Here is a 16244-nt window from a genome sequence, read left to right as displayed (position 1 = left end):
TCTGTTTTAATTTTCTTAGAGCTTTTTGGGAAGTGTAATCACATTTGACAGCTGTCTAAAACAAAAAAAACAGGATTGGGTTATTGCAATTATTAAAACATGGTAGTGCTAATATCAGTAGCTAAAAAAAGGTATGTGAATATGTGATATAATCTCCCCATTCTTTACTTGGGACAGACCCCCACTATTGTATTTATGACTTGAGTTATGAAAGACTACTACTTTTACACTAGAGGGTGCTGTCCCCAGTAAAAAATAGGGGCAAATATATCATTTACCAAAAGAAAAAGGGCGATCGTAAATTTGCACCCACTTTTGGATAATTCGCACCCTCTAACGGGAAACGGTTAGTCTGGCGCATGAATTTACGTTCCAGGGGTGCGAATTTATCTTTTCCCAATAAAAATTGCCGGCTATACTCTCCATTTGTAAATTCGACACTCCGTCGATTCAATACAAACAAATTTAAAAGAGTAATGCTAAGTTGACCGAGAGTAATACAAACAAACTCTTCTTCTTCTCTCTTTATCTCTCTATATTCAGCAATGGAGAAACTCCCACTGCTGAAATACTTGTTTTTCGTATTGTTGAATTTCTGCACCTTGATCGGTGCAGGAGTCACAGCCACCGCCGGCGAGCAGCCACTGTCAAAGATCGCTATTCGCAGGGCGACGCTCGCGCTTCATGATTCGGCCTATGTTAAGGCTTCTCCGACTCTTCTTGGTCTCAAGGTAAATCCGCCTCAAGTAGAATCTTTGCAATTTTACACTAGTTGGGTTGGTCTACATGGATCATTTTCTTCCATTCTCTCCTATCCAAGGTCATGTTCTTTGTTATGTTCCTAGCCATCAAGTCTTTCCTCATTGTTTCTATCCAAGTTGTTTTCGTTTTGCCCCTTCCTCTTTTTACTCCATCACTTCTTCTCACTGGAGCATCTAAAGGCCTACATTGGATATGGTTAAACCATTTTAAGCGGTTTTCTCTGATCTTCTCCTCAATTGGTGCAACCCCCACCTTTTTACGGATGTCTTTATTTTTAATTCTATTCTTTATCGGTTTCTTTTTTTTCTTTTTCAAGTGAATGGGTTGATTCAATGCCGTCACTTGATGACGGGCTGTAGCAGTTCAGTAGAATTAGTCTGAAATGGAACAGTGGTGTGGCTATGTTAGAATATGTGAGATCCAACGGTTGGATTGGGTTAAGATATCACATTTGGATTATTTCAGAGAATGATTGGGCAAGTTGGTTAGATGAGGTAACTTAGATTAGGCAACTATATTGGATTAGAATAGTCTCTTTCCATAATTATCAAGATTTGATTCTATGTTTAGCAACTAAGTGCTCTCTATAAGTACTGTTTGATTCTCTGTAATGGCATCCAAGAATTAGTGAAATTCCTAAATTTATCAGGCTAGCAAGCAACACAAGCAGCATCAAGATTAGGACATTCTCGAAGAGGGAAAACATCAAACACATTCTACTTCTGAGAATGCTAAATTGTAATGTAATAATGCCTTGCCCTTTTCATTTTGGTATCAAATTTTTTTTTTTTTGAAAATTCACAATTTCATTGATACTAGGAAGATTACATCGGGGACCATGAGTCCCTACTTGCATTACATAGAATCAATTAAGGGTGACCAGGAGCATACTCCTAGGCCAGTAAAAACCAAAAGAAGTGATCTTCTGAGTCAACTGCTACAGTGAGGTCCACACTTCCATGCGCTGCGACTACGCCGAATAACTATTTCATTTCTCTTTCAAATTCTTCATCTACCACCACAGCCAAGAGTGCCTTCACTTTTCCCCCTTTCTTTCCTTCACACTGCCCAATGGTTTCAATTGAATCGAATCCAACAAAAAGTGCCATATTTGTGGGCCCCATCAAGTCATATGTGTGACATGCCACGTCACACAGACTTCTCCACCACTTTCTAGACAGCAAATTTAATTTTTAAAAATCCCGCTCAAAGGCCTGAGGCTATTGTACGCCCCTAACGTGCACGATATCCAACCCATGGAATCCGATCTTCAGCGGCCTCCACCTTGCGCCACCGCCTGTTCCGGGGGATCCCCATTAAACCACCAATCCAAAAAACCCTAGTACCCTAGAGACCACAATTGTTCACCCTAACTTCTTCCTTTTCACCTCCACCAGATTCTAAACCCCTAACCCTACCATTCCTTCCACCTAACCCTAGAGACCACCATTGTTCACCCTAACATTCTTCCTCTTCACTTCCACCAGACCCTAAATCCCTAACCCTATGCTACCTTCCACCTAACCCTAATCTTACCTCATTCCTCAACCAATACCTCTGCAGCCACCGCCTTCCACCACTCCAGCTAACTACTTGCAACCCAAAACACCTATCCTAACCTAACAACCCGACCGTTCTAGCCCCAACCCTGCACCTCGATGAAACCCATATTTTACCCCCCAAACTCCAGACGGCAACCCCAATGCTATCTCTGGCTATCCATCGCCTCAGCCACTCAACACGGACCCCAGATTCGGTGACCCACGGCTTCTGAAAGCCCTTTGCCAGTCATCCGCTAGCACCATTGCTGCATCCCCTGCGAGATTTGCCCAACTCCGGGCATCATCCGGCCACCAACACCTCCCTTGCCCGTCAAGGAAGAGAGAGGGAGAGATCAGAAAATAGGAGAGATAGATCTAAAAGAAAGAGAGACCAAAGAGATAGAAAGAGGGGGGATCAGAAAAAGTAGAAAGTGAGAGATCAGGGAGAGATCTGAAAAATGAAAGAAAAGGTGATAGCGGGATAAAGAGAGAGATCAGGAAAGGAGAGAGGAAGGGAGAGATCGATCGGAGATAGAGAGACCAACGAGAGAGGGGGGAGAAAAAATGTTAAAAGGAGAGAGAGAGATCAGAGAGACAGAGAGAGACCAGCAAGAGAGAGGGGAGAAAAAAAGCTAAAAGGAGAGAGAGAGAGAGAGAGAGAGAGAGAGAGAGAGAGAGAGAGAGAGAGAGCCTCCCTCCCTAGGGTTTCCATCGACCTAGGGAGTAGCTCAAATTTGATGCTACTGCTTGTGGAAATTCTACTGTAGCTTGCACTTCTAGATACCACATATTAGGCCTTTATTCCGACCCCATATATGATTTCAAGTTTTAATGGATGTATTTTGTTGAAGCCCAGAAGAATTCTAGTCTAGAGAACAACTCTATGCAAGCTAATATTTTTCCAACATTTTTCCAGCTAGTTTAGATTTTTACTCTTTATGTTCAAATTGATTGAGGAAGTATGGGGTTATTGGTCTCAATGTTTGTTCATCTTTTTGCAGGGGGAAGATATTCAGTGGATAACTGTGGATCTCAAGTGTCCTAGTCCCTCTGAAGATGATTGGGTCGGCGTGTTTTCTCCTGCAAACTTCAAGTAAGATGTACTGTTTTCCAGTTAAGCATCTATTTTCCAGTTGTATTACTGTGGAGCAAAAATTTTCCACCAAAATCTATGGAGGGATAAACCCCATAGCTTCTGATGTGCTGAATTAGAATAATATTCAACCACACCCATATCAATAATTTTCGGGAAAGTAAATGTTAAAATGAGTCATTTTTATGTTTTCAGCTCATCTACCTGCCCACCTGACAATCCAAGAGATGTGGCTCCATTTATATGCTCTTCACCAATCAAGGTGTGCAAAATTTCCATTTCACTTCTCTGTGGAGCAGGAGATTCAAATCACAGAACCATCTTTCCAAGTTTAAATATCACTAATAACATTTTGGATGTCTATATTTCCAGTATAATTATGCGAATCACTCCAATCCGGTTTACACAAAGATAGGGAAAAGTCTTTTGAACTTTCAGCTGATCAATCAGAGGGCAGACTTTTCCGTCGCATTATTTTCAGGCGGGCTTTCAAATGTATGTTCATAATTTCATCTGTATGCTATTTATTTTCATTTATATGTAAACTTTGCTAAGCTTTCGGGTATTAAATGGAATGAGTTATCTAGGAATGTGGATGACACTGTGCTAGTGTGGACTAATTTATATTTGGAATTTGTAGCCTAAGCTAGTGGCGGTTTCAAATATAATTTCCTTTGCAAATCCAAAGGCTCCTGTTTATCCCCGTCTTGCTCAGGGAAAGTCTTGGAATGAAGTAAGTCAATTTTGATTTTGGTTTTGTTCTTGTGCTGAGAAACTATTAATGAATTCTAAGCTGAATCCGTGTTGAAATTTTATTTTAGAGAGAATTTTCTTCCATTTCTCGTCATTTATTTTGATATTGTCGTAATTATCTTTCTTGTTTTGTTTGTGTACAACTGGGCTATTTTAGTTTCCAACCCAGAATACATATAGTATATATTTCGGTATTTCCTCCACTAAATGAACTGCCACAAACCTCTGTCATGTTCACATCACGAAGAATGGTTATAGTCTCTAGGATTAAGTTCCTTCCCCAGGGAGCTGTTATTTCTTATTCCTGGTTTTCTTCTATAAGTAATATATATTTTGAAAGGGAAATGATATATTCGCCCCCCCTTTTTTACTTGGAAGTCATAAATAGACTAGATGGGGCTGTCGCAAGTAAAAAAGGGGCGAATATATCACTTCCTATTTTGAAATATTGTTCTTCCTATTTTGAAATATTATTTTCTTGTCGAGATCTTCAATTTTTCATTATAGCGTTCAAGGGCCAAAATATTTTGATGTATGCTTAGGACACTATGCCCTTGTATCTTGCACTGAATGTTTTTTACTGTTTTCTGGAGACAATCTTTATAGACCACTTGATGTTGTATGAAAGAATGAAGCATTAACATTTGTCTGTTAGATCATGTATCTATTAGGGCCAGAGTTTGGTCAGATCTGGATCTTTTGTCTAGTTTACTTTCCAAGTTTCCATTTCTAATTCCATCAGCATTTTAGAATGAGGGGCTTAAGACTTTCCTCAACGCATGGGTGCCCCAGAAGCTTCACTTTCCACTTCCTCTTGAAAGTGTGGGTCTTGGTTTCTTTATTATCCTACAGTTTTTTATGATGGTCAGTGTTTCTCTGAGGATATATTGCTGTTACAGTCAATCCTGACTCCATCACCTTTCTCATGGGTGCAGTGTTTGACGTCCAAATTGTCTGGGTGTGCCTCTTCAGCTAATTTTATGAGTTCATATTCTGGTTGTGGTGGCACTGTTTTGTCCCTTATTATTGGCGCGGGGTCAAAACTAGAATGATGTTCATTAATGAGTCCTTCTATGAAATTTAGATCTTCCATGACCAGTTCAGGGTAGCTCTGTTGGCAAGTGTTACAGTATTTGATCAGAAAATGTAGTTCATTTTTTGAACATGTGTTTCTTTTTGGAGCAATGCTAGTTTCGGGCAAGGAGATTATCAGTATTCCAGGTATTCTAAAGATTCATTCCCTGTTTTACTTAACAGATGACTGTGACATGGACAAGTGGGTATGATATAACTGAGGCAGTTCCTTTTGTTGAATGGGGCATGGAGGGAGAATCTCAAACACACTCGCCAGCAGGAACGTTGACATTTAGTCGCCAAGCCATGTGTGGTATGATCCACATTCATCCCATCGGCAGCTTGATTGTAATTTTGTTGGCATTTGAAAATGTTAGGTTGAAATTTTTATGAATATCCGCTAGATCACTGCACATTTGATCCCTCGCTCATGACAATCGTAAGAGGCATGATAATAAGTTTCCAATGATCGTTCTTACTTAGCGTTTTTCTGACTTTGATAATTTGTAGTGAATAAAAGTATAAAACTCCTCTTAGGGTTTTTATTCCCGTGCTTATGCTTCCTTTGTTTCGATGATATCATTTGTTTTTGAAAAGGAGCATTACATTTCTTTGGAGGAAGTGATATTATTTCCATCAAGTTATATTATCTAACTATGGGCTACTGTCTACTGATGTTAGCACTACCATGTTTAATTACACAAACTCAGCTTGTCTTTTTCTATTTTAAACAGTTGTCAAAGGTTATTATAGTTCCCAAAAAGTTCTCAAAAGCCAATTAAAAAGAAAAGACAAAATGAGTTTGTGCAATTATTAAAACATGGCAGTGCCAATATCAGTGGCCTAATTATATTATCAATAAAATATGATGGGATAATACTTTTACTGGTACAAGAATTTCAATGTAAGAAATTATGTGGGTCATTTGATGCAAGGGAGAATATAGTTCCTTTTATCAGACCAACTAAAAGAACAAGTTTCAACTAAGTTTCACAATTAAAACTGTCTAACCTATTTCCTTTCGAGGTTCCAAAACTCAGAACTTCTAATTTGATCAATTCCTGTATTATTGTTGACTTTTAACTCAAAAGCCTAACTAAAACAGACTTCAGTGTTTGGCTTCTGTTCAAATACGAAATTTCCAGCCCTTTACTGATAAAGCTGCATCACAATCTAGCCCAAACATTCATTTTGAGCTTTATTTTGTGAATCTTATAAATGTATCTTCTTATTGAATGCAAGAAGTCAGATTTAATCTGCCTCATAGTAATATGAGTAGTTAATTTAGTTTGTACACATCTTAAAAAGCAAGCGTATTTTTGTCTTCTGTTTGGAAATGATAACAGAGTTGTAATATTCTTGTGCCATGAGTTTGAACTTTGATCATTGTGTGGATCATATAGTTTTCACAAGTTTATTGCTTTATGGTATACCATCCTCTCAATGGGCAAGACTTATAGCATGATAAAGGTCCCTTTGATGTTTTATTCAGGTTCACCAGCACGAACAGTTGGGTGGCGAGATCCTGGTTTCATACATACAAGTTTCTTGAAGGATTTGTGGCCAAATTCAATGTATACATTTTCAGGATCCATAATTTTTACTAACAATGAGATTAAGGAAAGCTATATATTATTCTGAAGTGTATGATGGTGATTCAGGTACACTTACAAACTCGGTCATAGGTTATTCAACAGTTCATATGTTTGGAGCAAGCTTTTCTCCTTTAGATCATCTCCTTATCCTGGACAGGACTCATTACAGCGTGTCATTATATTTGGAGACATGGGAACGGTGAGATTTTTCCTTTGCAAGGGGACTGCAAACTTGTGAATCCCTGTAAATGGTCAAAAGTTAAAACTGACAAGTCCCTGTAATATTTTTTTTTAATGGTAAAATATCATTAATAAAAAGAGAAATTACAAGGCCGCCCGAGAAGGGCAGCACAAAGAGAGGAAGATAAATAGAAAAATAAATGGAGTGAAGTTCTCAAGGAGGCAGGACCTCAAACTTTTTGACAAGTCCCTGTAATATTGAAATTATTTAGTTTAAAGGGGTGTATTTGGTGAGAAAAGCAAGGAAAGTTGACGTGTTAAATTCTTAGAATTTTCAAAGAAATGGAAAAAAATCATTCATTTTCTCTACTGCTATATATATATATATATATATGAGAAAACGGTTCCTACACATATGTGTAGATAAGTTATCTACACACTAGCTTAAAATACAGTGGGGGCCACATTATATGGGTGATCCAAACCATTCATTTTTAAGGCCCTCACATAGATAGGGTGTCCACAAAAAATCAGATCCATAGGATCATCCTAACCATTCGAACTGTGGAGGCAAAAAATGGACTAATTTGTAAAGGTTTAAAGACATCCATTTTATCTCCACAAATCATAGGGTTGGGATGATCCTATGGATCTGATTTTTTGTAGACACCCTATCTATGTGAGGGCCTTTAAAATGGATGGCTTGGATCACCCAAACAATGTGGGCCCCCACTGTATTTTAAGCTAGTGTGTAGAGAACTCTCTACACATATGTGTAGGAACCGTTTTCTCATATATATATATATATATATATATATATATATATATAGAGAGAGAGAGAGAGAGAGAGAGAGAGTTTCTACCACACTAGTGTAGATAGTGTGTAGATAACTTATCTACACTAGTGTGTGTGTGTGTGTGTGCGCGGGTGTGTGTGTATATATATATATGAGAAAACGGTTTCTACACACATGTGTAGACAAGTTATCTACACACTAGCTTAAAATACAGTGGAGGGCATATTGTTTGGGTGATCCAAACCATTCGTTTGATTGGCCCTCACATAGATAGGGTGTCCATAAAAAATCAGCTCCATAGGATCATCCCAACCCTACGATTTGTGGAGGTAAAATGGACGTGTATAAACCTTCACAAATTTGTCCATTTTTTGCCTCAACGGTTCGAAGGGTTAGGATGATCCTATGGAGCTGATTTTTTGTGGACACCCTATCTATGTGAGGGCCAATCAAATGAATGCTTTGGATCACCCAAACAATGTGGGCCTCCACTGTATTTTAAGCTAGTGTGTAGATAACTTATCTACAAATGTGTGTAGAAACCGTTCTCTCTCTCTCTCTCTCTCTCTCTCTCTCTCTATATATATATATATATATATATATATATATATATATATATAGAGAGAGAGAGAGAGAGAGAGAGAGAGAGAAAACATTTCCTACACACTTGTGTAGGTAAGTTACCTACACACTAGCTTAAAATACATAGGGGGCCCACATTGTTTGGGTGATCCAAACAATTCATTTGAATGGTCCTCACAGAGATAGGGTGTCCACAAAAAATCAGATCCATAGGATCATCCCAACCCTACGATTTGTGGAGGTAAAATGGACGTGTATAAACCTTCACAAATTAGTCCATTTTTTCCCTCCATAGTTTGAATGGTTGGGATGATCCTATGGATTTGATTTTTTGTGAACACCCTATCTATGTGAGGACCATTCAAATGAATGGTTTGGATCACCCAAACAATGTGGGCCCCCTATGTATTTTAAGCTAGTGTGTAGGTAACTTACCTACACAAGTGTGTAGGAAATGTTCTCTCATATATATATTGTTTGGGGGATCCAAACCATTCATTTGAATGGTCCTCACATAGATAGGGTGTCCACAAAAAATCAGATCCATAGGATCATCCCAACCATTCAAACTATGGAGGCAAAAAATGGACTAATTTGTGAGGGTTTATACACGTCCATTTTACCTCCACAAATCGTGGGGTTGGGATGATCCTATGGATCTGATTTTTTGTGGACACCCTATCTCTGTGAGGACCATTCAAATGAATGGTTTGGATCACCCAAACAATGTGGGCCCCCACTGTATTTTAAGCTAGTGTGTAGGTAACTTACCTACACAAGTGTGTAGGAAATGTTTTCTCTCTCTCTCTCTCTCTCTCTCTCTCTATATATATATATATATATATATATATATATATATATATGAGGAAAGTGAAGCTACACTGCAGTGTAGCTAACTTAGCTACACCGCCGGCTTAAAAAACAATGGGCCCACATTGTTTTGATGATTCAAACCATTCATTTGATTGGCCCTCACATAGATAGGGTGTCCACCAAAAATCACCTCTATAGGATTATCCCAACCCTTCAAACTGTGGAGGCAAAAATGGACAAATTTGTGAAGGTTTTTACACGTTCATTTTTGCCTCCACAAATCGTAGGGTTGGGATGATCCTATGGAGCTGATTTTTGGTGGACACCCTATTTATGTGAGGGCCAATCAAATGAATTCTTTGGATCACCAAAACAATGTGGGCCCATTGTATTTTAGGCCGGCGGTGTAGCTTCACTTTCCTCTATATATATATATATATATATATATATATATAGAGGAAAGTGAAGCTACACCACCGGTGTAGCTAACTTAGCTACACCGCCGGCTTAAAATACAATGGGCCCACATTGTTTTGGTGATCCAAAGAATTCATTTGATTGGCCCTCACATAGATAGGGTGTCCACCAAAAATCAGCTCCATAGGATCATCCCAACCCTACGATTTGTGGAGGCAAAAATGGACGTGTAAAAACCTTCACAAATTTGTCCATTTTTGCCTCCACAGTTTGAAGGGTTGGGATGATCCTATGGAGCTGATTTTTGGTGGACACCCTATCTATGTGAGGGCCAATCAAATGAATTCTTTGGATCACCAAAACAATGTGGGCCCATTGTATTTTAAGCCGGCGGTGTAGCTAAGTTAGCTACACCGGTGGTGTAGCTTCACTTTCCTCATATATATATATATATATATATATATATATATATATATATATATAATTTCCTTGAGACAAAACTCAGTTTTGCTTTTTCGTTACTTGGTGGAAAGCTTCCTCGCTCTTCTATTTTTATCATTTTCAAAGTGTTTGGATTTACACTCCATCAAAAAATAAAACAAAAATATTTCAGTTATTTTAGAAGGCTAGTCAAACTTTTTTTTTTCTTTCTTTCTGAAAACAGACAAAAATTCCTGTAATCGCAGAAATCTCTCTTATATTAAACAGTCACATATGCAGCCTTCTGATTTCTTTAATAAAAGCTCACTTGTTTTCAGTACTTGGTGGAAGTTTTGCTTATTCTTATATTTTTATCACCTTCAAAAGGTTTGGTTTTATGTTCAAATTCCATGGAAAAGTGATGGGTGTTCACCAAATAAATGAACAAATTTCAGTTATTTTTGTAAATACCTTAGTGTTGGTTGTTTCTTCTGTAAAATAACCTTAGTGTTGGTTTTTTGTGCTCACTGATCTCTTTTCTCATTTCTTTCTAAAAACCATAGTGTTGGTTATTTCTTTTGTGAAAATATATTGGTTTTGTCTTAGTTTCACTAGTCAGGTTGACAGTAAAAGAGAATGACCTCCAGCGTGCTTTTCAGGCAGAGCGCGATGGCTCTAATGAGTACAACCACAATCCGCCAGGTTCTCTCAATACCACAGACCAAATTATCAAGGATTTAGATAACATAGACATAGTTTTCCATATAGGAGATATAACATATGCCAATGGTTATATCTCCCAATGGGATCAGTTCACATCACAGGTGGAGCCCATTGCTTCGGCAGTGCCATATATGATCGCGAGGTTTGCCCACTTGTTAGCTGTATTTTCCATGTTTATACTGTGAAGTGTAGATCATGGGTATAATTTTGTACTTTCCCTAATAGTTTTCCAACCTTATTTTTATGTAGTGGTAACCATGAACGTGACTGGCCAGGGACTGGATCCTTCTATGACACCATGGATTCAGGCGGCGAATGTGGTGTGCTAGCAGAGACCATGTTCTACGTTCCTGCTGAGAACAGAGCCAAGTTTTGGTAACTTCCGAACATTTATTTTCTAGCATGTCCAAAAGTTACAGCTTTTTGATCATTTTGAAGGGGGAGTGTATGCAGTGTTACTGGTAATAGCATAGTATATTTCAAAGTGTAGGCAGCTTCATGAACAAAACTGATAAAATAGGATGATAGGAATGGAGAATTAGGATTTTAAGCGTTCAAACCATAGTTGTCATAGTGGGAAGCGAGAGGTTTAGAAAGAGAAAATGTGAGAAGCGAAAAGCCTGCAAGAAATTAAGTAGAAAATTTGAAAGTTAATATGAAGCATGTAATAAGCCTCATTGGAAGTGAATAAGAAATACATAGAAGAATAGGATGGTAGTAGGCTAGGAAGGGTTAATATAGGTAAGGATTACAGGTAGAAAAGAAGACTTCGACTAATCAGACTTAAAAGTTTTAGGAATTTATAGTTTCACATGTTTTATTCATGTATATTTAATGTTAAGTTTTTGGAAAAAAACTCACACAATTTTCATTTTAAAATGAAGATGAGTTTTCAAGTTTTAAATGCACTCTACGCTCCAACATTATCAAAAGGATAAAATATTCTTTTAGGAAGAAAAAATCACCTAAATAGGAAGCGTACTCTTAATTAAGAGGTAAAGTGTAGGAAGCGACTGGGAAGCGTACTTCCCCTAAATTTGGGAAACGAGAAGAACTTAGCTTCCGAATCAATTTTTTAGGGAAGCAAGCATCCCATCCAACTAGGAAGTTTTCGGTAACTATGACTACTAAGAAAATCTACCATGAGGATTAGTAGTTATCTTCCTGTATTGGATGTGATATTATACTTCCTCTTTAAATAGCTAGAAGTTCACCTATGCCTTTCTTTTACAGGTATTCGACAGACTACGGTATGTTTCATTTCTGCATAGCATACAGTGAACACGATTGGAGAGAGGGTACCGAACAATACAAATTTCTTGAACATTGCTTTGCATCGGCCGACCGGCAGAAACAACCATGGTTGATTTTTGCTGTTCACCGTGTTCTTGGCTACTCTTCCGATTATAGATATGGTGTGGAGGGATCATTTGAAGAGCCCATGGGAAGAGAGAGCTTACAAAGACTTTGGCAGAAATACAAGGTTGATATTGCATTTTATGGTCATGTCCATAACTACGAAAGGACATGCCCAATCTACCAGGTACAAATATGCATGCTGCTTTGATACTGATAATTAGTCTGATATTATTATATTAAGCTTCAAACAGTAGGGTATGATAATGAAAAGCTGCATGTTCAACAAATCTCTCCTCTTAACTTGTTGTGAACAACTGAAAATGAAGTTTAGAACTAGTCTATCAGTTCTCAAAATATGAAAAGCTAAGCTATTTTTGTTGTCTAGTAGTCTGGTTGCAATTATTTGCTATTTTATAAGATTTTAAAATTTTATGGAGTATTCTCAAAGCTAATCACTCTTTTCATTTTCCTCTTGATCAAAAGATGAGATGTCCCTATACAAACACCTGTAATTGGGCCCACTCACATGATGTCAGTATCATCTGGGCCATTCACCTACGGGATCATGGTGGGGGTGCTATAGCCTGAAACTCACAATCATCAGATTGATCCCAATTTTCTGATCGTAGATATGCAGTTAGGAAAAATAAGCAATGACCACATTTAAGTTCTCTAATTTAGTCTTAGGCTATGCTAGCTCTACGTTGTGGCCCACCAGATGAATGGTCTGGATAATGTTGATGACATGTCAGTGTGCTACTGAGCTCAATCAAAGCATCCCATGTGCACGAATCCAGTAGTATATTTCCCTTCAGACGAACAATTCTATTCCTCAGATCCCATTGTATGCCTTACGCTTTAAATAGTACATTTCTCTTGAGACAAACTGACAAACAATTCCATTACTCAGACATCCATTGTATACTTTACACTTCCATCTTAGCATTCCAGACAATAAATCAGTGGCTTTTGTTCTTTGTGGTGGTGCAGAACCAGTGTGTGAATACAGAAAGATCTCATTACTCGGGCACAGTGAATGGAACAATCCATGTCGTCGTAGGTGGTGGAGGCCGTGAGTTGTCGGTGTTCAGCGATGTGCAGACGAGTTGGAGTGTTTACAGAGACTTCGACTTCGGGTTTGGCAAGATGACTGCATTTAACCACAGTTCCCTCCTCTTTGAATACAAAAAGAGCAGTGATGGCAGAGTCTATGATTCATTCACCATCTCAAGAGACTACAGGGATGTCTTGGCCTGCGTACATGATGGTTGCGAGCCAACAACATTGGCCTCATAACAAATTGTTCCAGGTGATTAAAGTAAATGTTCTACTTATCATAAAGCATGGATTTATATTTTTAAGTGTACCATTTATGTAAAATCCACTTGTAAAAAGTGGATAGACTGAATGCACCCAAGATTTGGTGTATGTACTATTTAAAAAGTTGTGATAAGTTTTGGCGCCACCCAAGAAAGTTTTGTAATTTTATCATGTGGCGGTCAGCCAACCACTTACCATGATCGAACGGTGGAGAATAATGTTCACTATATATGAGGAAATGATATTTTCTCTCTCGGTTGCATGCAAATATTCAAACATCAAAATCAAGACTGGATAAGACAGAACATGCATTTGGATAAGAAAAATGTCTTTTGTGGGTCAGATTGCAGACATTCATGGGTGAAGATTTTAACATATATCTTTTTCAAAGGTAACAGTAACATTATTAGAATGACCAGAAGAGTTACATCACGGGGGACGCAGCGTCCCACCAAACACAGTAATTATTACAACCTATACTGACAAAAACCAATTTAATGCTAACCACCCCTTAAAACCACAACGACTAGTATAGATTAAACTCGTGGACTAAGCACCATCAAGTAGACAAGCCTTGTGCCACCGAAAACTCATTTACGATAACCTGCATTTCCACCAAATCCGCACCCTGTTTTGCCAACGCATCCTCCAATTCATTAGGTGATCTCCTTCTATGATAGATTTGTGAGGAAGCAATACGAATGAGATCCCGAATTTCATCAATGATATGGGCTATCCGCCATGGCCCAACAGACTTCTTAGATGCCCATGCTATTACATTGGAAGAGTCTCCTTCAATCATTAGAGGGCCAAGGCGAGCATCCGCACACCATTTCAAGCCCAATAATCGTGGTTTAGATTTTAACAGATATCAGCCAACTTAAATAGAGTACTCGCTTAAGATAAAAAAGGCCAACAAAACTACACTCAAAGTTGACAGCAAATTTTAAAATCAACTCATTTGCTGCACTATGGATATTGGTTAGAAACAGAGTTCAGAAGTTGTAACTAACTATTATGATATAACCAATATATTAGTGAAATGATAATACTTAGCAAAACAACCTAAAAATTCACATGAAAACTTCAAAGTGAAGAAGAATTTGATCCTTGATGGCATAAAATAGCAAGGACTTGCAGTTAAATTATCTTAACCTAATGACTGATAAAGTACTCAAATAGAAACCTGAAACTCCTTGCTTTAACCCACCAACCCCCACGACAAAAAAAAACCCACTCCTTGTTATATTGCTGTGAGCGAACTCTTGGCTTATACGAAGTTCATGGATACAAGTGACGCCTTGGAATTAAAGACAATTTTGCATCGAGACACTTCTTCCGCGGTCCCGTTCGCCCAGCCAGCCAGCTCATAATTTCTTCAGCATGGCAGGCGCGGGCGAGACAGAATGGGCGGTCACCACTACTACAACAGTCTATGAGAAGATTTATAAGATCTATTCATGAGAGGACTATGTAATATACTTGATGTAAATATATTTCTGGAAGAGCCCGAAACTTGATGATGGCAATATTGAAATATGCTAACACTTGTTTCAATGCTCAGATAGATCTCTACCGAACCAAAAGAAAACCTACAGAGAAGCACTTAGAAACTGAAACTACACATGCATATTTGTGTGGTCCTAGAACAAGAGAATTATAATTGAAAAGAGCAAGAAGGTGCAGCAAATTGTACAGTTGCGACCATGGACTGGGTTAGGCCTTGGTTGCACTAAGAGAAGGGATTGAAGTCGCACTCCTTGTACCCATGAGGTCTCTACTAAGGTCCAAACAAAATAATTCAGCCAAGTGAAAGAGGGGTCTTCATCTATTGATTTTCAGCAAAACTTACAAAATTTGGAAGTTACAAGAAAGGCTTAGACAAAAGGCTTACAAAAGAGGGCTGGACAGACTTCCTCCTCACAAATATGTACTTCTTATTACTCTTAAATGTGGATGATGTTATCCTCACTGCAGTGATATGACCACTATTTGCTTTTTAATCAGTTACACTTCGACATGATGGATCTTGGTTCCCCCAGCTATTTCCTTGTCATAGAAGTTGTTCGGACACCCGCTTCAATTATCCTCGTATAAACGAAGTATACTCTCGAGCTTCTTGTTTAGGCATCTATTCTTGGGGCAAAACTACTTACTACTATCGTCTCCTTTAGTTCCAAGATGTCTCACGCCATGGCACAAGTCTCCCTTGTCTTGTGTTATATCACAGAATATATAGCTGCGGCCCTTCAATATCTCACCATGACATTCTCTGATATTTTATACATGCACTCCTATCACCACTCCTCTCATCGCTTATTCTGATGCCAAATGTGTCGGATCTCCTGATGGCTGCTGATCTACCACTGCCAGTTGCATCTACTTTAGTACGAATCTTATCACTTTGTGATCTCAAGAACAACCAACGGTCTTCCGTTCGGTGCTGAGGCTAAATGGTTGAGTGCTCACACTATGACTGAATTATGCGTGCTACAATTCTTACTCTATGATTTGGGCATTTTCTTCGGCATTCATCTTTTCTACGCCATGATAATATCAGTTCTACTTGGTTGCTAACCCTACTCTTCATACTAGCTCCAAACATATCAAAGTAAATTATCACTTTGTCAGAGAACGCGCTCCTAGGAGGGCACACACGTTGCTAGTGGAGCCCCACTGTCTGCTTTTTCAAAAATGAAATCTACTTGTTGATGGGTTCATAAAGGGCCTTTCATCTAAGAGATTTATTTGATTACAAGACAGATTCACTGTCTATAGTTATATGTTAGATGAATGAAAAGTCTCCTACCATTCA

General features: G+C 38.4%; 1 protein-coding gene across 1 annotated transcript; it reads left to right on the top strand.

Moving 5' to 3' along the window:
- Positions 1–459: 459 nt before the first annotated feature.
- On the top strand, positions 460–13680 carry LOC143889843 (putative inactive purple acid phosphatase 27). Its single transcript, XM_077394216.1, has 12 exons — positions 460–731; positions 3305–3396; positions 3592–3658; positions 3769–3891; positions 4037–4129; positions 5407–5536; positions 6716–6797; positions 6885–7017; positions 10687–10892; positions 11000–11125; positions 11984–12293; positions 13100–13680. Exons 1-12 carry the CDS (start codon positions 546–548, stop codon positions 13403–13405), a joined length of 1854 nt encoding a protein of 617 aa, XP_077250331.1. The 5' UTR covers positions 460–545; the 3' UTR covers positions 13406–13680.
- The last annotated feature ends 2564 nt before the right edge of the window (positions 13681–16244 follow it).

This window comes from Tasmannia lanceolata, unplaced genomic scaffold (genome assembly GCF_043159265.1).
Source record: "Tasmannia lanceolata isolate RefF3 unplaced genomic scaffold, GAP_Taslan_0.1 ptg000013l, whole genome shotgun sequence".
NCBI lineage: Eukaryota > Viridiplantae > Streptophyta > Magnoliopsida > Canellales > Winteraceae > Tasmannia > Tasmannia lanceolata.
Note: the sequence above shows the minus strand (reverse complement) of the source record. Positions and strands in the feature narration are given on the sequence as shown.

Coding starts and splice junctions, on each gene's coding strand:
- LOC143889843 (XM_077394216.1), top strand. CDS start 546: ATGGAGAAACTCCCACTGCTGAAATACTTGTTTTTCGTATTGTTGAAT. Junction 3,659..3,768: donor TATGCTCTTCACCAATCAAG/GTGTGCAAAATT, acceptor CTATATTTCCAG/TATAATTATGCGAATCACTC. Junction 5,537..6,715: donor TAGTCGCCAAGCCATGTGTG/GTATGATCCACA, acceptor TGTTTTATTCAG/GTTCACCAGCACGAACAGTT.